Below are 23,078 nucleotides of genomic sequence, written 5' to 3'. Positions count from 1 at the left end.
GGTAACCCAGAAAATAAAAAGGGTTCGAATGCCGTACTTCGTTTTCCACCGTTGTCACGTACGCCATTTCCACACCTCGAAAAAAGGAAGCACGCAAAAGGACACAAGTGCCACTTTAGTCTCATCTTCATGGGAAAAAAGAAGAAAAAAACGAAGAAGAAGAAGAGTATGGGACAGATTAACATTTTAGCGTTGATATATCACAGCTTCGTCCCATGATTTACCTGTGGCAGCTACCTGAAGCAGCCGTGGTTGTCCTCCTTTGTTTCCAGGTGGTTTGCTAACGTGACTTAAATGTTATAAATGGCTTCTAATAAGTCGTGGCTTCTTTCCCCTTGTTTTGAACGACCAACGATGAATTACAATTTCGAGGATTCTTTGAGTGATTGCTTAACCAGGGTTAGGAGTGTGATTTAAATCGTTTCCTAACCTCAAAACCTCCCGTATTAAATTTCCATTTTTGGCTCAAAACAAAATTACCCGCGTGCGCTCGAAAAACTGGACAATATCGCAGGACCGCGACGAAGACTAGCAATTCATCAACTTCACGCGGCTTTTATTATTAAAATTCTTCCCGTGGTGTTGGCGCGCGCACTGATGGTGGGGGTTCACTGCGGGAGGTTCATAACTCCGAGGAAAGGTGCAAAAAAATGTCCCGCTTTTTACTGACCGACCTGCTCACCGATTGATGCTGGGGAAGGTGACGGAACTGGTGGAGACAGTTTTTCATGAAATGAGATGAAATTGTGATGCCGCAATACGCGAGTAGTCGGAACTTCAACTGGGTGGAATCGGTGAACAACGGTGTCAAGAAAGAATTACTCAAAAATCTGTGTTGTACATTTAAATAAAATAAAATTTCTCTAAAATGAATGTAGTAAGTATAAGCCAAATAAACTGAAAATGCTATTTTATCATTTTTTTACTTGCTCTAAGTTTGGTAGCAACAAAATTATCTATAATTTCAGTTTAAAATGATTCTGAACAGATTTTTTTTTGTTTTGTGAAATTTGTTTCAAATTTAGTTTTTGTATTGGTATTTTTATGTACTTCAATATCAATTTGAATTTTATTTTTTTAATATGCAATATGGAGCAATAATAAGTTTCAATAAAATAAAAACATTTTTTTTTTTGTAAATTCTAAACTTTTTTCGGTGTATACATGGAATGAACAATTCTAGATATTTTTTTAAAGGACCTATAAACAAAAGAAACACAATAGCTTATAGGACCTTTTCAAAATAAAACTCTTGATTCGATATTTATCTAAAGAACCAAAAATAATATTCACTGAGGTATCAGAGGGATTAATTTTTTTACCAATTTCTTGCCAATTTATTTAAAAATCTGTAAAGTTGAGATCGGTAAACCATCTGTCAAAATGAACAAAATTAACCAAAAATTCAAATTCAGTATTTTCAGGTTTTTTAACTGTTCCAAAATTGAAAAACCGGTAAAATTGACTGGATTTGGTAAAAAAAAACTAAGTGTGTTTTTGTCCAGTTTCTTCATAAACGTCATAACAAATCCTGAAAATTAGGTTGACGTAGACTCTCATTTTATTTTACAACAAAAATGTAAGTATGATCAACAGGACTCGAAATTATTTGTTTTGATGAAGTGGTTTTCACTTCGAAAACTGTTTTTATGAATTGAATTATACCTTAATTGTCAAATAAATATCGTTAAGGCTTGCATAGTCAAAGCCAATTGAATTTGTATAACTCGATTTATTAAGCTAAGTTTTAACAGATAGAACTAGATTTTTCGTCCATGAAAAATTTAAAAATTGCAATATCTATATAGTTTATCCTAATCGATTTCCGGGTAACATTAACACCTAAACTCCTAAGTTTAAGAAAAAGGGGGTGTTTTTTATGGAAATTCCCCCTTTTTCTAAAGCCTAATTTATGTGCCTACAAAATGTAAAAGGAATGACTTCCAAAGTTGATTAAAAATTTAATTTTTTGATTTACAAATTTTCCATTCAATCGAAAATCAATTAACAGAATCTCCATGGCATATTTCATGATGTTCAATCAAATTGACCACGAAATTGTAGGCAGCAATTTGGAAAGAGCCTGTAAAAAAATCCCAGGAACAACGAGATATTTTAAATTGAGAAGTTATTTTTGTTTAAATACAGTTCATTTAATTTTTATTTGGAGGTAATCAGCTCACATTTTTTTTAGTAAAAATAGTTTTGGAAAAACTTTCAAATTTGGTTTAAGGTGGTAGATGGTGTTATTCACTTTTGAGCCAATGATGGTTCTGAATTTAGGGTAAGTTGAAATGAAAAAATAATCACTATATTAAAATGCTTCTACAAACAACACAATGAAAATAAATTGATTGAAACATTCTGAATCAAGATTTGAATGTTTTTCTAAAACAAATATGGCCGTTAAATGAAAATCTACTGCCGGATTGACAATGCATCTGACGCTCAAGTTCTCCAACAACAGCTGATCAACTTCGCGGAATGGTGCAAAATTAACCGAATGGTCGTTAATCCAACCAAATGCTCCGTTATCTCTTTTTCCAGAAAACGCAACCCGATTAAGTTCGAGTACCAGATTTGCGGCACTTCAATTCCTCGTGAGAACTGCGTTAAGGATCTGGGTGTGCTCCTCGACACGGAGCTGACATACAAGCAGCACATCTCCTACATCGTCTCCAAAGCATCGCGGCAACTTGGTTTTGTCTTCCGTACAGCCAAAAACTTTACTGACATCTACTGTTTGAAGGCACTTTATTGTGCGTTGGTCCGTTCCACACTAGAATACTGCTGTTCTGTGTGGAGTCCGTACTACGAGAACAGCGTAGCGCGAATCGAGAGTGTGCAGCGAAGATTCATCCGATATGCCCTTCGATCTCTACCCTGGCGGGATCCCTTCCGACTGCCCAGCTACGAAAGTCGCTGTGAGCTGATCAACCTGGACACGCTAGCAGTACGACGAAATGTGTGCCGATCACTCCTAGTTGCCGACGTTTTGACCTCGAGAGTGCAGTGTCCGGCCATTCTCCGTGGATTGAACATTTTCGCCCCCATTCGGACTTTTCGGAACTCCCCATTCCTACGTGTCCCTATCCGTCAAACAAATTATGCAATGTACAGTGCACTGACAGGGCTACACCGGGCGTTTAATTTTGTCGCTTCTTTGTTCGATTTTAACTTGTCTCGTGATGTTATCAAAAGGAAATTCTTGTTGTTCTTTAGACGTTAATTTATGTATTAGTTTGTAAGGTAAAACACCATTGGGGCCCGAGCATGTTGGTGTCCAAATAAATAACAAATGGCCGATCGGGAATGATGCCTTTCAGAGCCTTAAACTTGGATGTTCAATTTATAGATTTGGATTAGAATATTTCATTATAAACATTATTTTTCATGATTACTCTGAGTAAGTTAGAATCCATTTGCTTAACTTGACACTAGTTTTTATTAAGCGATGGAATTACTCTTCACTACACTTTTCTGCTATAGCAAAACATAATTTCTAGAGAAATCAACAAACTAAGTTGTTTGAATACTTTTATTTAAGCGAAATATTGCTTTGAAATTGCTTTGAAAGTCAATTTCTGGTCAAAGTACTGATAGGCCGATATTAGAAAGGGTATATTTTCCATATCTGGCCATGGATACGTATAATTTATTTTAATGCATAGATTTTTTTGTTCAAACGAAAATGATGAAACTAAAGCTTAAATTTTAATTAATTCAATGCAAATTTTGAAGAATGCGAAAAAAACGAGAAAAATGTAAAATTTTAAGCAAATGAATAACTGGATATTTAGAATTCTACCATTTTTCATTTGCGAAATAATCATAGTGATCTTAATAGTAGCCATTTTTCTGAGTATGTTTCCAAGATTTTCTGTTTTATTTTTTTTATGAGACCGTTGCATTTTTTTCAAACTTTATGTTGCTCCTTCCTTCAATGTTAGCTCGAAAAATCTGGGGCAAAAAAATGTTTTTTTTCGGGAAACTTCATTATTTTAATGGAAATAGTGGTTTAAACTTCGTCTTGTCTTTTTTCGTTTGTTGACGTTTTAAGCTTGTTTGATCATTCAGCCTTATGTGATTTGATTTTGCGTAACTTTTTCTATACAGTCTGCAGATTTCCCGGAATCGGTTCCAGAGTGGGCAAAGTTGTAACTTTTTGGCGTAAGAACCTTCCTTGGACTTATACGAATCCAACCTCGATCCGATGCTCCATATTGCACTGACTCGCATTCGAACAAAACTGTCGACATTTTTCATATATATAGATAGAAGAAGCTTGGAAGAAGCTATAAGATACCAAGTCCAGCAAAATTTTTTTCACAAAAAATCCCTGAATGCATATATAATTTGAAAACTGGACTGGGGTAAAAGGCAAAAACTGTGAAAATCATGGTTTGTAATTTAAATTTTCTTATTTTTTATGTTTTGATTAATAATTGGCATTCCAATTTCAAAGCGATGGTCAGGAGGTAATTTTTATCCTGAAAATTCAAATTATGAAATTCGCTAAATCTGGAAAAAAACAAAATAGTGCTTAAATTTTCGTTAAAAATTCAGAATGTTTCCAAAATTCTTGATAATATCTTACTGAATATTTCCGTTACCTTTTTAAAAGACTGATCACATTTTTAATTACGTTTTTAAAATCTCACGTTTATCCCACCGCGTGACCTCACCGCTCTTGACAGGTGCGCTTCCGTTGATAAATAGCTTGGCTCTTCTGCCCAAACAGCGTCATTCGCGCCACCAAGTTAATGGACATGGATTTACAGAGACAGAGAATCGTGGCTTGAGGGCCATTGTTTGCACTGGAATCTGAACATTTCTTTCGGAAAATTGCCATAGCCGCGGTAATGAGGTTGCTTTCTTGCTGGTTAGACGAGCGATTCTCATTCGATCGGGCATATTTTATGCGAGATTTGATAAATTCGAGTCCCCTTTCAACCTTTTAATTCAACATAATTCTCTCACTCCCATCGCCCAACCTCCCAGGATGGCAGGATAATTAATCGTTATGACAACAGCTAACCGCCTTGTAATGAGCTGCTTCTTCACGACCGCTAATGTCAACGATAATGGTTGGCCTAGCTGGTGTCACCGCAACCCAGCTCCACTTTCCCCAGGACCTTTCCCAAGATGACAAGGTCGGGACGGTCGAAACCACAAAGACATCTTCATCGTAGCCTGCGAGTCAACAATGGAGTCGAGCGGGTGGAGGCAATAACAATAGACGTGCCGGAAAATGATTCTTGGGAGATTGCTCGATGCAGGGTGCTCTCACAGAGATAACGGTTGAATCTTTTTGTTCGGTGCTGCAATGAACATAAGTTTTTCCAGGGAAGATTTGGAACGAAAGAGATCTCTTTACCACACTCATTGTCACCGGTGTCGTCATCGTCTTCTTGTGGTGTTTTCTAACAAAATAAAACCAGTTTAGATGAGGTTCTTTTAATTAAGGCTTTTAATCTCTCCCACATCTAGTTGGGAACAACCGACCTGCAGGCACTTTGATTCAATTACACTTGCTTGCGGGAGTACTTAACTAAAGTGGAGTACTTTTACAACTGGTTCAGCACATTCCCACTATTGTTTTACTTCTTTTTGCCAACGATATCCAATGTATCGGCGAAATTACCTCTACGGTTGTGTCCACAAGCTGCCACTAAAAGGTGAATGGCCGCATCCAGCGTTTTCCGAACGTCGTCTGGAGTTCCAATTGAGGGATTCACTTCTACGAGGTCTACCGCCGCCAACCTGCCAGTGTTGTACGCTTCCTCCATGATGTAGATTCCTTCCCGAAGAGTGAGTCCACCTCGTACACTGGTCCCCGTGCTTGGAGCTTCCAGCACATCCAGCGAATCGATGTCGTAGCTCACGTGAAGACTTTTCTTCCCTTCCGGATCAACTCGCTCCAGCGCCATCCTCATGACCTCGTGAATTCCGTACTGCTCCACCTCACGCATGCCGAACGCATGAATACCAAACTTCTCGATGATCAACCGTTCGTATGGATCAACCGATCGCAGCCCAATGTACACCATGTTCTTGATCGAGATGATCGGCTCCTGCCAGTCCATCCCCGGAATATACGGCCAGTAATCCGCCAACTCCTTCGCCAACAACGCCACCGGCATCCCGTGGATATTCCCGGAAGGCGACGTCGAGTTCGTGTTCAAATCCGCGTGGGCATCCACCCAAATCACCGCCACATCACTGCAATGCTTCAAGTGCCCATCGATCGACCCAATCGCAATTGCATGATCACCTCCAAGCGTCAAACACAACCGTTCCTCGTTCAACACCTGCGTGACCCGCTCCGACAAAAACCGCGTACAACTGGCCACGTGCTCCAGCTTCTTCATGTTCGCCGCCAACCGGCCCTGCAGGTTCAACGCCTCGTACCGAATGTCCCCATAATCCCGGATGTCCAACTTGTTCGAAATCTCCTGAATACTGTCGATCAACCCCGCCTCCCGGATCGCCTTCGGTCCCAACCCAACGCCCTTCTTGCGCTGACCCTTCTCGAACGGCACCCCCACAATCCCGATCTTCTCATAGTTTATCTTCTTGAACTTCTCCAGCCCCGCAACCGTTGACTAGAGAGCCTGGATCTTATTAGAGAACGGACATCTCAAACCAAAAGTACCAATCGAAGCACGAGAACTGTCAAACGGAGGTACCAATCGAGCATAAGACAAAGGATTTTGCTCGATTGGTACCTCCGTTTGACAGTTCTCGTGCTTCGATTGGTACTTTTGGTTTGAGATGTCCGTTCTCTAATAAGATCCAGGCTCTCTACCGTTGACAGGTTAGCTTGACCGACCCGTTGCACCAGCAACTTCACCAGCGAACTTTTTGACAGCAGCAGCATCGTGAACTACGACTTGCTCGACTGATCAAATTCTGTGCGGCGGACTGACTGCGCCGGATGGTGCTGTGTATGTCGAAGGAGGTGATAACCCTTGAACCTCCATCTTTTTGGAAGCTCGCCCGATCTCGGTTGGAGGCCATCCTTATCGCTGGTCGGCGATGTTGTGAGCGTGGTTCGCGTCGGGAACTAACTGAAGCGAAAGTGATATGCGGGTTGATGGGATGGAGGGTTTCTGAAGGAGGCGTGGCTTATCTAGAAAGTTTTGTTTTTTTTTTTGTCTCTAATTGATAGTATTTTTTCAAACAATATAAGCTGAATCAAATTTAACATCTGGAAGGGGTCTAACTAAAAGTCCTTTTAATATTGTTAGTGTAAGTGAATTTTCACAACTTCGCGGACAGCACAAATTTCTTGACAAATTTCGTCAAATTTGAAAATTTGCGTAAGATTTCGTAAAAACCAATGTTAAAAAAAGAAAAAACTACAAATATTTTACCCGCAATGCTTTTCTATGAAAATTATAATCAATTGAAAAGGGTGACAGTCATAAATTTATAAACGATACAACATTAAAAAAATTGTTAAAACATTTACAAAAAAAAAGAATGATATGAAAAGCTAAATGAAGTTAATTTGAATCATTCAAGTACAATCAAAGTTATCAAATTATCACAATATGCAAAAAGGTAGGATGATTAAGGTAAAAATGTAGTTTTTCTTCTACCATACCAAGAATAGTTTTGAATCCAATGAATCTTGGCTTTTTGTTTGTTAAGTTATATGAACATTTTATCAAACATTTTTGCCTTAACATAAAGGGGAAATATACCCATTTTCATCACACTTAGCTCTTCGATTTATTTTCGTCACTTTTGCATAATGCCGCTATTAAAACAACATTTTCAGATACATCAACTTTTATATGAGCTATTTATTACTCTGAAATAGTCAAAAACACTTAATGAAATTCACGATCAAAGTTCCAAAAAGCCTATATTAGAATTAGGCTGTGAAAGGGTTTATTACCCTATTTATTTATTTGAGCAATTCTCTACCAAAACCGGAAATGGATTTTATTTGTATTTTTTGATTTGGCTCAAACTTTGTGGGGGCCTTCCCTATGACCAAATAAACTATTTTGTGTGATTGGTTCATCCATACAAGTCTCCATACAATTTTGGCTGCTGTCCATACAAAAATGTTATGTAAATATTCAAACAGCTGTATCTTTTGAGTGAATTTTCTGATCAATGGTGTCTTCGACAAAGTTGTAGGTATTGTTTCGCTAAAATTTCCCAAAATACGTATTTTTTGATTTTCGAGATTTTATGATATGTTTTAGGGGACAAAAATCCGCAACTTTTGAGCCATAGAGAAACATGGTCAAAAAATCTGCCGCCGGGTTATGATTTTTTGAAAAAAACAGTAATTTTTGGAAAAATCAAATTTCATGCAAAAACAAGTTTGGCATTATTTTTTAATGCAAAATTGAATTTGCAATCGAAAAGTACCCTACAGATTTTTTGATAAAGGGCTCCGTTTTCAAGATATAGCCACCAAAAGTTTGATTTTAGCGAAATATTTGCAGTTTTTCAATTTTTAAAAATAGTGACCATAAGTGACCATTTCTAAAAATATTTTTTTTAGAAGTTCAGAAAATTTGCTATAAAATTGTCTAAGAAACATTGAAGATTGGACCTCGGGTTGCTGAGAAAGAGCCGCTTTAAGAAAAAGAAATACGAAAATTGAAGTTTTCTTAATCTCACCAAAACAACCCATCATTTTCTAATGACCATATCTCAGCAAATAATGGTCCGATTTTCAATTTTAAGACATGAAACATTCGTGAAATTTTCCGATCTTTTCGAAAAAAATATAGTGAAATTTTTAAAATCAAGACTAGCATTTTAAATGGGCGTAATATTCAATGTTTGGCCCTTTTAAAATGTTAGTCTTGATTTAAAAATTGTCGAAAAACTTTGTCGAAGACACCAAATTGATCAGAAAATTCACTCAAAAGATACAGATGTTTGAATATTTACAAAACATTTTTGTATGGACAGCAGCCAAAATTGTATGGAGACTTGTATGGGTGAACCAATGACGCAAAATAGCTTATTTGGTCATAGGGAAGGCCCCCACAAAGTTTAAGTCAAAAAAAAAATACTAAAATAAAAATGGTCGAAATCGGCCGATTTCGTAGAGAGTTGCCCATTTTTAAGATGGCACAGATTGATTTTTTATTGAATCAAATTTTTTTCTATGATTAAACAATAGCAAACATTATTGTAAAAGCAACAAGCAGTAGAATCTGAATGATATGCATTTGACTTTCTAAGATACGATAGTACACCGTTGGATTGATAGAATTTTATCAGCTTGCCTTCGAGAACTTACTAAATTCGAGAACTTACTTCCATTCCTTGTAATTATAATTTGAGTTACAAAAAAAAAGATTAAATTGTTTTTGCTTCATAATATTATTTTTTATCTTAAATCATAAATCAAAAGCCTATTTTAAGGCTTCAATAAGAAAAATTCTGATTTTTTGTGAATCCCGTTAAATTTTCACAAAACATGATGATTTGAATTGTTGGTTCTCATGGAAATTTTAAATTTGATTTTTTGAAAAGTTTTAAGAATATTTAATTTGGTAGAAATTTTATAGTCATTTTCAATACACTAGACTGTTTAATCTTGTTTTAATTTGGAATTTACTGAAATGTATAATTGATATAATAGAAGCGAATCAGAATAAAATGCACTCAAATCAAACATGTTGATTAAAAAAAGGCTATTGTAAGTTTGTTTTAAAAATTTCAGTCTTAATCATAATTTTTTCTTCATGTAAAAAAATAATAAACAATTTCCATTACAATCACTCTCTGTTATTTGACCAAAATTGAAATAATGTGTAAAATTATTTTCAAACTACTAAGAATGCACTTTTTTACGTATTTTTTAATGCATTTTCAATCAAATAAAGCTTGTTTAAATATGTTATATCAAATTTTGAATTTTGAACGTAATGTCGTAAATATTGAGGATTTTTTCCCCTTAATTTACGTTTTTATAGAAGCATAACTGTAAGAATATATATCGCATTTTGTGATACTTTATGTTTCGAAATTTATGTTGCACCATTAGTTTATCCATTCAAGTCAATTTTGAAAATTTCATTCAAAATGAGTACTGTTATCCTGAATATTAAGAAGGGATTTTCTAATCGAATTGGTGTCTTCGGCAAAGTTATAGATTATATGATTGGGACCTTTCGCAAAAAAAAGCGTTCGGAAAAAATCCGATTTTCATTTAACTTTTTCTTACATTAAGTTGAATCCCAAAAATACGTATTTTAAATTTTGGATTTTTTATTTCTGTTTGAGGTAAAGTCCAGACTCGATTATCCGAAATTTCGATAATCTGAAATTCGATTATCCGAAGGTTTGTATGGGACTTCGGATTATCGAACCATGAACAAAAAGTATTTTTTTGTTTTTTTTTTCTTGTTCTGAACATTTTGAGTTCTGCGACCCCATTTTAGTCAAATTTGAATAGTTGATTGCCCATTAAATAATAAAATGCATTTTTCAACGTTTAGTCACCGCCATTTTGGATTTTAAAATTCTAAACCACTTTAGCGTTGTTTAGGAGTCACACTTAAGCTCAAAAATAAAAAAAAAAGACAGCGAAAAAAAATTGTTGTTTCGTGATTCGATTATTCTAAATTTCCTGTTATCCGAAGTGAAATATTTCCAAGGCCTTCGGATGATCGAGTCTGGACTGTTCTGAAAAATGCATCATTTGAGGCATAGTGCATAATGGTGCAATACTTGTTCAGGAGTTATGAATTTTTGAAAAAAAAAAATGAAAATCTGGACAAAAAAAACACAAAATAGTTGTTTGATAAAAAATTGCAATCAAAAAATACTTTATAATTTTTTTTAAATTGTATTTTTTTTCTAGTTATGGCTTCTTTTTGCTAGAAGCATTCGATGTTTTAGGGTTTTTGAGTTTAGAAATTAATTCTTAGAAGGAAAGCACTTCTGATTTATTTAGGGAGCTGAGAAAATTTCCTATTAATTTCTCTTTGACACTTTGAAAATCGGGCAATTAAATTCTGATATAGAGCCTCACAAAGCATTCAAATCGATGAAAATGAATTTTTCAAATTGTCACCCTGTCGTTTTTTTCATTAAGATTTTTTAACTCAGCAAACCTGAACAAATCGAAAATTTATAGCTGAAACCAGTTATAACTTTAAACCGTTACATTTTAGCAAATTTTTAAAATGTTTTTAAAATAATAATTTTGTCCAAATTTTTGATATTTTCTTATTTTTTTGTCTTTTTAAAAGCGCATAAAAAATCGAAAATAAAAAATAGTTTTTTTCGGGAATTCATCGCATTATATAATGCAAATAAAATTTAAAAAAAAACTTTTGGAAGCAATACAATACCTTCCAAAACCAAGGTGGTGATGGTCGAAGAAATGTCTATTTTGATACATTGCTTTTAACCTAGATCCTCCTCACGGCTACGCTTTTCGGGACTGAGAACCTCTTTTCTTTGGAAAAAATGTACGATTTTTATGCGATCTCCCGTGATATATCACCGCGTCACAATGGATATAAATATGATAAAAATGGGCAGCGAGGGAAGGGGGCATAAAATGTCCGAATTAATGCCCCGATTTCGATGATCGGGTTTGCGCAACTGAGTGATTTATGGCGCCAAACTACGCGCGTGCCCCTCACTTCGGCTCGCTGGATTTATTGTGGAAATTTTCAATTTGAGCAACTCGATTCGTTTTCCCCTTCCACACTTGCGCCAGAGAAGAAGAGGTGAGGGAGGTTCTTTGTGTGATTCATCACTTTATCTTGTTGGGTGCTCCCCCCACTCCTCATAGATTGGATGAAATCTATCGATGTGTACCTTTTCCGTACTGCTATCTACGTATCAATTCAGGTGCGGAATTGGTTTTGGATCCCCCGGATCAGAGTTTTGGCAGGGTGGGCAACAACAGCAACAGCAAAAAAACGGGTAAGGAAGGCTATTAGTGTGGAACTTTGGGCAAAGCACCTGGCGCACCCTGGAAAAAAACATCATGTTCGCACAACCAACAGAGGATAACAAATTGAATTATTGTAATGCCAAATCGAACGAGGCGAATGGGTTTCCACAATTTGCGCGCATCAATTGAGGTGATTGTGGAAATTGATTGCTGTTAGGAGTTTCTCTTTTTTTAAGCACAAATTTCACCCTGAAAAACAATCAAAACATTCCAGCGTCCCACCCTGCCGAGTTATTTTAACCAGCAACGTGTAACAGTGCTAATAAAGTGTCATTTCGATTAAAATTCCTGCCACTGAATTTGCATACCATTTTGAAACCGACACATTCGCAGCAGACACGAGTAAAAAAACAGTTACAACTGCACTCCCTCACTGTGAAAACAAAAAAAAAACTCCCCTCCAAAAAGGAAGGTGACGGTGGGAGGACAAGTCACATGTGTTTAACCACCCTATTTTGGGAGGATGAGCGGGTGGGCCAGGAGAGAATCTGAGCAAAACGAGCGTGTTTCCACGCGTCGTGGTCCTGATTTATGCAAAACCGCAATGAACCTGAAAATTGAATTTTATTTCAATTAGCAATTAATTACACACCAAATTAATTGAATTGGTTAAGCACGTCTGGGTAGAGGGAATGTGGGGGGGTGTAATTTTAACCACTAACGGTGTCATTATGGTTTGGGATGATTTTTTGGATTCTATTAAGTTTTTGGACTTCTGAGTTAGTGAAAGGTCCCTCAGCTACTTCCTTGACTTGATGAAAGATTTAATTGATAAAATGGAGAAATATTTGCCGGTTTCATTGTAGAAATAATACTCTCTTTAACATTCCTGTGTTTGGATTTAAGCAATTAGGATTGTTTTTTTTTATTTTTGATGAAGAAAGTCATGATTTAACTTAGCAGGAATTTTCAAAACATCGAAATACCGTCATTGGGATGTGACTATGGGCAAATAAAATGCTGCTTGGTGTTAAACAAACTTTAAACGTACAAATAATGTAATTAATGTTCTTAATAAGTTTACCAATGTGATGTTTTTCGAAACATTTTTGCACTTTTTGATTAAACACTAACAATTTTTTTAACAAATAACAAATCATATTGAGCAAATGTGTATAAATTTTCTTCTTATCAAGATAAGAGGTAGAAGAAGGATTACAATAAAGTTGAAAGAAAAAGTTCATAAAATAGTGTTGATAAAACTTTGGCAACGGGTTTTTTTATTTCATCAAATTGATAGACACACAGCAAAGTTCTAGCTATTTATGAGATAAAATCATAAATTTATTACAAATTTACCTACAGTCGTAATCATGCACTAGACTTGGCAATGACAAGGTTTAACACAAGACAAACTAAACTTATATACGGTCATGGTCAAGTCCTGCTAAGACGGGGGTACTAATACATACATACATACATACATACATACAAGACAATCTAAATTTATTTCGGCGTTGTACTAACAATTTTTCATGATCTTTTGCAAACATCGAAAAAATAATCAATAAAAAAAGTTAAAAATGTAAAAATCGTATTTTTTTATTTTTTGATAATTTTTAAAGAACTTAAATAAACTAAAATCGCTGTACTTTAGTGTAGTCCAGTTAAATCGAACCAAAGGTTCCGAGATATCGCGTGTTTAAAAATGAGAGCAAACCATATGATAGAAAATTGTGTTTAATAAATTTAAAATTCAAGAGGCTGTCGTTATAAATATTGCACTCTATCGAAATTAGTCAACGATATGTAAAAAGTTGACGATTACAGATTGGGATTGGTTTCAAATTACGACTGGCGATCGGGCAAATCTCGATATAAAATCGAAGCTTGTTTACAGAAACTCAAATAAAATCAAAAGTTTCATGATTCAAAAACTCATAACAAAATTATCATTAGAAATTATTTAATATTTATAAATTATAGAAAAATCTGATTTTAAAAAAGTGAAAAAAATATTTTCAGAGATAAAAAAAAAAATCAAAAATTAAAAAAGCTCAATCAAGAATTGTGTTATTTATTTAAATTAAAAAATATATAGAAATCTTAATTGAAATTTTTATTATATAAAATTTTTGAATTGCTCGATTTTTCATTTTTTGTTATTATATGTATTTATAGATTCTCTGTATTTTTCTATCCTTGTTTTTTTTCTTAATCTTAGTAGTTTTTATTCTTTGTATTATTTAAACTCCTTGATTTTTCAATTTTGATAAATAATAAAAAAACGATTTTTTGCCTTTGAAATATTCATTTGAAATATGACTTGTGAACGGAGAAAAAACATAGGAACTCCAGCTCCAGCTGAAACCGGATACTGGACTTGGGTTGGGTGAGTGGGGGGAAAACAAGAATTAGATTAATCTGGGCGAGTGTTCGGTCAGTTGGAAGGGTTTTTTTTACAGAAGATTGTAGAACATTGTTCCGTTTTTGCGATCTTTTTTTATAATTAAATATTTTTTTGTATTGTTATCTCGGAGTCAAAAAAGAAAATGCAATGTTTAGAGCATATTTAATCCATCTAATACTTTAAAAAAATTGTTACTTTGCATCAAGATGGAAAGGTTCTAAAGTTGGTTGAAAAAGATTGAAACTTTGGTATTTTATGAAAATTTAAAATGTTTTCAAAGGAGTTCAAACATGCTAAATATGTTTATGAACGCAGGAAAATGCATCTTAACTGGTTTTCGGTTGATTAAACATTGTTTTTGCCCCCTCATTATTCAGGCCGACTTTGAAGGGGGGAGGGGCGACATAAACTATGAAAAATAATTGCAACGGTCTAATGATTTCAAAAACTAAAAAAAATAAAAATGTAAAATTTCAGTGAATTTAATACAATCAAAAAATTAAAGAATATGAAATAAATGAAGATTTTAAAAATCTTATTTTTTTTTAAACTTACTCTACTTCACTTAAAAAAATAGTTGTATTTATCTAAATGAACTTTATGTTTTAAATAAGTACTAGAGTTCAGAAATGCCTTGTTGTTTTAGTATTATTTTTTTCTAGGACATTAAATTATGCAATTTCTTGATTTTTGATATTTATTTATTCAAAACTTTTTTTTCATTAATTGAACTTAGTGTTGCTATGATTTAATTATATATTTTCTGATTTTGTTCGTTGTTTTATTTTGAAGGTTTTGTTTTTTTAAAATTCTTTGTTTTTTTTTTAATTTTTAAAAATTGTTTAAATTAGATTTGTTTTTGCCTTTGAAATGTTTATTGCTTTTTAGAAATCTTCAGATTGTTAATTTTTTTAGGAACCTAATATTTTTTTAAAAGCAATAATGATTTCAAAAACTTAAAAGTAATACAAAATATAATTTTTTTTATCAATTTTTAACTATCAAAAAATCAAAGAATTTAAAAAATATTCGTTGCTTTTTTTTTTAAATAATTCTTATTTCTAAAATACTAGATTTTTTGAGTTTAGGAATGCTTGACCTTGATTCATTTTTTTTATTTGTAGATCTTTTATGTGTTAAATTTCTTGTTTTTTTTAAATCCTTTATTTAAATTTTTTTTTTGAAATTATTTGAATTAAGATTCAATTTTGTCTACTCGTTAAGTCTGAAAATTGTCGATTGAAGATCGTAATGTTACTATCGAGCAATCTAGATCGCAGGTCGAGTAATTACATTCGAGTGCAATAAACACTAAGTGTATCTCAGCAGCCAACTGTCGATATGTTAAGCCTAAAAATAGAAAATGATAGAAAATTTTCAACACTTAAAAGTTGTTAATTGGAAAGTAATTTTCGTTTGCTAGTTAAGTTTTGCATCTCGAAATATATTTTAAAATTTTGTCTAACCATTTAAATAAAAAATTATGAATTCCAAAACCAAATAACTAAACTTTAGAGCATTAGTCAAAACTAAATTTAATACAATATTTTTAAGTGTCGTTAAAAATGCATGCAGAGAAAAGCTTGTCAAATTATTTTTTAAATTTTGACTTGGATTTTGAGTGGTTTTAAATCAGATGAGTCATCAAAAAATCTATAGTTTGTTTGTAAAATTGTCGCTCATGCGACCATTTAAAACTACTTCAAAAGTCACACATTCGGCCACTTGAGCAACTATATTGGCCTCACAGTACAGCACCTTTAGCCTGCACTTCAAACCGTAGAGTGCCAACCATGGCTGAGAAAGCCCTTTGAAGACGGTCGCTTTCATTCGGAAAAGCAGATTTTCCACACTGAAAAGTAGCTACTTTTCAGAGAGCACAGGGCTTCAAAAAGGAATGTAGTTACCTTTCTCCATGCATGTGGGTGTTGTGTGCACACCTGCAGTGTACTCTTCTTGGGTGCGACCTTATCTCCTGTGAGAAACATCAATCATCTTTCGTCATAAAAATTTCACATCAAACACTCTCGCTGGCTGGCTGGCCTGACTTGACTTGGTCTGACTTGAACTGACGCGACTTGAACTGTGAGTAGAAATGTGTCTGCATGCATCAACTTGTCTGTTAATGGTGGGGATAAAAAGTATGACTTTATTAAAGCTCAAAATCCTGCAGGATGCTCCGCCGGGTAGTGTCCTCGTCCTTTTCGACGACGACGATGATGGTCTTATGAAGCCATATTCCAGAAGTGAGTGAGCGCGCGCGGGTTGTTTGCCGGAAACTGTCGTCGTCGTCGTCGTCGTCGTTTCGAAAAGTGGTGAACGTCCTTTCGGCCTGGAGGACGACGAAAGGGATGAGGGTTGTGTGTTTGTTATCTTTGGGAAACAGCAACCAGTAGAGCTTGGCACGTGTTACACCAGGAGAAGGTTGGTTGGGTTGGTCCTGTTCCCAAGATCGCAATCTCGACAAGTACAAACATTTAACCACGATAAATTACCGGTTTTATTGAGGCTAAATTTTGCATGTGCCATTTGAAGGGGAGCCATCGTTTGAAGTGTTGTTCTTTTTCAGAAGAATGGTTTCATGAGCAATAATTAATTCAATATCTGTGTCTTGAGAGTTAGAGTAAAAGCAGGATTGAAGAAGAAAATACAACCTCACTTGGAATAACTTAAAGCTATCACTTTTTATTATATTGGCGAAACGAGAGTCATCATTTGAGCAACTCTCTACGAAATCGGCCAATTTAGACCGTTTTTATTTTTTGTATTTTTTTATTTGACTTAAACTTTGTGGGGGCCTGGAACTTTTGAGTGAATTTTCTGATCTTCGGCAAAGTTGTAGGTATTGTTGAGGACTTTTGAGAAAAAAATAGTTACTAGGAAGAAAAAAAATGCAGATTTTTTAGTCAACTTTTTTTTTACTAAAACTTAATTTCCCAAAATACATATTTTTTGATTTTCGAGATTTTTTGATATGTTTTAGGGGACAAAAATCCGCAACTTTTGAGCCATAGAGAAACATGGTCAAAAAATCTGCCGCCGAGTTATGAATTTTTGAAAAAAATAGTGATTTTTGGAATAAATCGAAGTTTCATGCAAAAACAAGTTTGACATATTTTTTAATGCACAATTGAATTTGCAATCGAAAAGTACTTTACAGATTTTTTGATAAAGGGCTCCGTTTTCAAGATATAGCCACCGAAAGTTCGATTTTAGCGATATATTTGCAGTTTTTCGATTTTTAAAAATAGTGACCATGAGTGACCATTTCTAAATTTTTTTTTTTAAATTTCAGAAAATTTGCTATAAAATTGTCTAAGAGACATTGAAGATTGGACCAACCCTCAGCTCGCATTAGTTGCAGAGATATCGTCATAAGAAAATGGTAGGTTGTTTTGGTGAGATTTAGAAAACTTCAATTTTCGTGTTTCTTTTTCTTAAAGCGGCTCTATTTCAGCAACCCGAGGTCCAATCTTCCATGTCTCTTAGACAATTTTATAGCAAATTTTCTGAACTTAAAAAAAATATTTTTAGAAATGGTCACTCATGGTCACTATTTTTAAAAATCGAAAAACTGCAAATATATCGCTAAAATCGAACTTTCGGTGGCTATATCTTGAAAACGGAGCCCTTTAACAAAAAATCTGTGCAGTACTTTTCGATTGCAAATTCAATTTTGCATTAAAAAATAATGTCAAATTTGTTTTTGCATGAAACTTGGATTTTTTTCCAAATATCACTCTTTTTTCAAAAATTCATAACTCGGCGGCAGATTTTTTGACCATTTTTCTCTGGGGCAAAAGTTGCGGATTTGTGTCCCCTAAAACATATAAAAAATCTCGAAAATAAAAAAATACGTATTTTGGGAAATTGAGTTTTAGTGAAAAAAAAGTTGATTAAAAAATCTGCAAAAAAAAATTTCCGTGTAACTATTTTTTTCTCAAAAGTCCTCAACAATACCTACAACTTTGCCGAAGACACCAAATTGATTAGGAAATTCACTCAAAAGTTACAGACTTGTATGGGTGAACCAATGACGCAAAATAGCTTATTTGGTCATAGGGAAGGCCCCCACAAAGTTTGAGACAAATCAAAAAATACAAATAAAATCCATTTCCGGTTTTGGTAGAGAATTGCTCATTTGGGAAAGGTTAAGCAATGTTATGGACAATTGAAAAAAAAGTTATGCTTTATTTTTAAATTTTTCGATAGTATTTAAAGCAAAGTTTAACCTTACAACCTTCTCTTATAATTTGATCAGTCTCAATAATGTTAACCATTTTGAATGTTTCTATGATCTGTGATTTAAACAATCAATGTCCCCAGCAATTCAGCGAAAACCACGATCAACAACGTGAGTCACTATAATTGCAGACTCGCTGTGTGATTCCCCGCGCCGGTCTCTTTCGTTTATTCCTTTTTCTTTTCGCAAATTCGTAAATAAAAATATTGCTCTTCATGCAGAAAAAAAAACACAAACACATTAAATATTGTACCAAATGTGTTGTGTGGATGAATGAAACATTTAAATTATTTAATTAAAAAAAAACATGTTGATTTAAGAAAAAAAAAAGTAAAAACTCATAATTTTTGTTAACATTCTCAACTGTGCCTCACTAAACCATGAACTCAGAGAGATTCGCATGTCCACTTCAGTTTCTCAGTTCACTTTAGTACGCCTCTCCAACTGGTTTGTTTTGTTTATCACCCTCAACTATGGACCAAGATATCATGCAAGCCATACTGCAAAGTATGGAACCTGGAGCATCCACCAACCCACTGTTACTTGAAGAGTGCAACCAAGTGTCACTTCTTCACAAGGCGATCAAACTGCAGCACGAAAAAAAGTCCGAAATTGTGCAATTTCTCATCGAATCCAGCCTGGTAGAGTGCGATCAACGCGATGCGGACGGCAAAACAGCGACGGAGGTGGTTCTCACGCAGCTGGGTGATCGTGAACTTGCCAAGGCGATGGTGAGCGCTGAGTTGGTGAACCTGTCCGATGAACGTAGCTTCTACGTCATGATACGGCGTGGTTCGGTGCCGGTCTACAAGCTGTTTCTGGAGTGCAAAAGCTTCGACGGAGAGCAGATATTTCGCAGAGTGTCGAACGCGATGATCGAGTTGAACGCGAGGCGGGTTCCTATCACGATGGAAATGGAAGTGTTTGTGCAGTATCAGTTGACGCGTTTTGCCCATAACAATTTGTACGGGGATGTTGGGGGAGTGAAGGATCCAAACGAGTGGCGAACGCACTTTGCAGTGATTGAAGATCATTGGCAGGCGTTGAAGAAGAAATTCGGCGATCGAAACTATGCCAACGTTGACAACGAATTTCTGTTCAGGATCAAGGCGATTCACAACCATCTCTTTTTTGTAAAAGACAAGCGATTCTTGAAGCACTTACCAGTTATGGAAGCTACGTTTTGTCTAGCAATTTTGGTGTCAATTTTTGAGTGTGGTACCGAGTACGAATTGTTCAAGTTTCTTATCAATAAGATAAACATGATGCAGTACTTGGAGACAATCTGTCGGCAACTGAAACTTGTGAAAGCCTATCTAGACAAGCTGAATGAACACATGAACACATTAGTGAGTGCGGTTCCCAAAGATGAAGTGCCATCGAAAGAACAGCTGTACGAGACATGGACTAGCATGAATACTTCGATGAATCTCCAGGAAAATATCATAAATAGACTGATAAGCGGACTGAAGAAAAAAGTAGATCCAAACATTTTTGTAAGTGAGATTATAGCAAGTGAAATTAGTCAAGTTTCGGTCAACGTTAGCAGTAGAGACGGATCAGTGTTACACAACCTCAAACGCAATTATTTCAGAGCCAAACAGCTCTATTCAATACAAAAGTGCCTGTTTCATATCGAAGGGATAGCCGAATGTCGCAAGTGTAATGATTCAAAATATCTAACGGTGCCAGCAGTCAAACGATTGATTCAAGTGATTGGGGAATCAATCAAAAGCACCAAAAACTCCCCAAATGTGCCTAAAGTAGTCGGAAAAATCCTCAACACCATGCTGACTGCCCTTTTCCCGGACACCAACAAGTATTTTCGGGAATTTTTCTCACACAAGTACCCGCTGGCGAAACGGTTCCTATCCAACTCTACCGAGGCCAACCTGTTCCATGCGATTGCCACCCACAGCGAGTACACCGGGATGATATTCGCAATAATATTCATTTGTACTTTGCTGAATGTCAGTCGAACCCTTCTCGGGACAATGCGAAGATGCAGAGATACTGCTGAACTACAATCGTTATTGCAATATGTTTCAATTTTAACACTGCCTGAAGTTGGACAAATGCAATTTTTCGACAAGATTATGAGAAAGTTTAAAGAAATGGAACAAACTATAAACGCGACTGAAATCCATACAGTTGAAGATCAAGACAGTGTGAAGTTCTTGCTAAAAGATTTGCAGCGTAAAACCGGTGTAATTGACGTTCTAAGAAAAAGCTTATTGCGGAATTGGCATTTCAACTTCCTGGACATCAAAGACGCTTGTTTAGCAAAGGCATCGATCTCCAAGATTCATCGTATCATTGATTGGAATTTGTCGTTGTCGGAGCAGAAAGAAGTCTACCAGATTATTTATAATCAATGGATGGATAATCACGTAACCCTCAGCTCGCTGCATCCTCGCAACACCAAGCTGCTTAATATGGATGGAACGGTATTGTCAGGAGTTTTGGCCAACATCGAACGTAAGCTGGTGGCGATCAAAGACGAAGAATGTATTGAAAACACTCGAGGGATTTTAGTAAAGCTTGGAGTAAGCAATCCTACGAAGGAAATGGTCGAACATTTTCACAAACAGCTATTAAAGTACTACGAAGATATCTTCTTTATTGACAACAAGTTTATGGCTATCAGAAAATTCTTCAAATCAAATAAACTACCCCTGAATGAAGAAGCCCTTAAGGTGATGAGATCTCGCGATGAGCAAGATCTTCAGGACATTTTCAACAAACGAGTTGAGGCTATAAGAACCATTCTCAATGGTGCAGGAATTTTATCTATTGAGGATCTTTCAACAAAGGTGCGAAGTATTCCGAATCATGTACTGATGGCGCTGGAACTATACCAATTGGAGTTGTGTGAGATGCTAATTACGGTTGGTTACTACGGTGACAATTTCCAGCTTCTAAAGCATCGGATTCCACTGATTTATGGAAGAAACTATCGAAACTTCCTAGCACACGATTCCCTCTCGTACAATGTGCTAACGGATAGCTCGCGTGTGAAGATAGCTGTGAATGCTTTGGTTTTCATTGAATCAAATATGAGGTTGTTCAAACAGAACGTTAAACCAAAATCGAATGAGTTCACATTCCCTAGCGAGACTGTGGTATTGAGTTGGACTTTGGAGCAGGTGTCCCTAGTGGAGAGCATACAATCTGATGGATGGAATTCCATTAAATCAACAGATCTGTTTGGACGTCACTGTGGAACAGTTGGTACAGTTCAACCACTTAGTTCGGACATGACCAGCATTGAGTTCGCCAATCCGAATCTGGAAAGTTTCCAAAAACTACTTGCATTTTTCGCCGCAAAAATATCTGAGAACACTTCAAAGATAACTACTCTGGGATATAGAGTTTGGTATGCACTGCAGCTTGGAAATTACGAAGAAGCATTCAACCTCTTCAAGCAATCCCAACCGGTTCGGAATTCTAAGCTGCCTCAAGAGTTTTTCTCCTGGGACCTCATTGTGGACTATCTGCTAACAGAAATGTCCGATTGGGATGAGAGGGATGCTCTGGGAAGGACCGTACTGCATCGTTTGATTCAAGCTGGAAATCGGGAAAGAGTTTCACTTTTGCTGGAAATCATGCCGGACATCGATGTTAATGCTGCTGATAGGAAAGAGCGCACACCTTTGGATTACGCCATCGATTACGGATGCTCGGAATGTGTTCAGCTGCTGCTCTCTAGAAATGCTGCGGTTTCCAGCACAAATCAACAGTCGGGGATTGTCTTTCACATGAATGACAGTTTGGTGCGCTTGTTTGCCGGATTCAGTGAGGAGTTGCTTACTTCTCAAGCGTATGTTAATACAGCAGTTCGTTCGAACAATCTCACTGCATTGAAGTTTTTGATAGATAAATTCTACAATGACTCACACAAGAATCTCCGTGCTGAACATCTGAATTCTTCTCTTGGATTGGCGGCTTATCTAAATCATTACTCCATTGTAGAGTACCTATCATCTATACCAGATGTGAACTATTTTTCCGATGAATTTAAGATGAACGGAAACTTTGCATTGCATCATGCTATCAATAGGAATCACAAAAAGGTTGTGAAACTCTTACTTGATATGGGAGCATCCCCAAACTGGATCAATGTCCATTCTACACAGAATCTAAACACTGCGTTTCAACTGGCTGTCAACATAAACAACCAGAAGATGATAAAAATGATGCAAGACATAGATCAGTATCTCTACCTTAGTAATACCAACCTAAAGCATCCCGTTCAATGTGCCATGCAGCATAACTCACCGAAGCTGGTTCGTTGCCTTGGAAAATTCGGTTTCTCACTGCTAAACACAGGTCGAATTTTACAGAATGCAATTCAACGTGATAATACAACTATGATCGATGCGATCTTACGAGAACTGGATTTAGCTTCAGTATCGAATAAGTCTTTGGCAGATCCAGTTCTTCGTGACGTAGGTGAACTACTGACTCGTTGGAAAACGATGGCTTATCTTGAGGAACCTAATGGAAATCCGGGTCGTGAAACGAGCATTGCT

General features: G+C 35.7%; 2 protein-coding genes across 2 annotated transcripts in view; one reads left to right on the top strand and one right to left on the bottom strand.

The window, feature by feature from the left end:
* Positions 1-5,447: 5,447 nt before the first annotated feature.
* LOC120421300 (arginase, hepatic) lies at positions 5,448-7,044 on the bottom strand. Its single transcript, XM_052708032.1, has 2 exons — positions 6,809-7,044; positions 5,448-6,605 (listed from the first exon to the last, which is right to left on the bottom strand). Exons 1-2 carry the CDS (start codon positions 6,878-6,880, stop codon positions 5,601-5,603), a joined length of 1,077 nt encoding a protein of 358 aa, XP_052563992.1. The 5' UTR covers positions 6,881-7,044; the 3' UTR covers positions 5,448-5,600.
* Positions 7,045-18,961: 11,917 nt separating this feature from the next.
* LOC120421280 (uncharacterized) overlaps positions 18,962-23,078 on the top strand; it is a 5,705-nt gene continuing 1,588 nt past the window's right edge. Inside the window, exon 1 of the mRNA XM_039584472.2 lies at positions 18,962-23,078. This exon is cut by the window's right edge and continues 1,588 nt beyond it. Coding sequence (XP_039440406.2) covers positions 19,020-23,078 — 4,059 coding nt within the window. The 5' untranslated portion in view covers positions 18,962-19,019.

Source organism: Culex pipiens, chromosome 2, assembly GCF_016801865.2.
Source record: "Culex pipiens pallens isolate TS chromosome 2, TS_CPP_V2, whole genome shotgun sequence".
In the NCBI taxonomy this organism is placed as follows: Eukaryota; Metazoa; Arthropoda; class Insecta; order Diptera; family Culicidae; genus Culex; species Culex pipiens.
The sequence above is the reverse complement of the archived record's forward strand: the minus strand, read 5'-3'. Positions and strand labels throughout refer to the sequence as shown.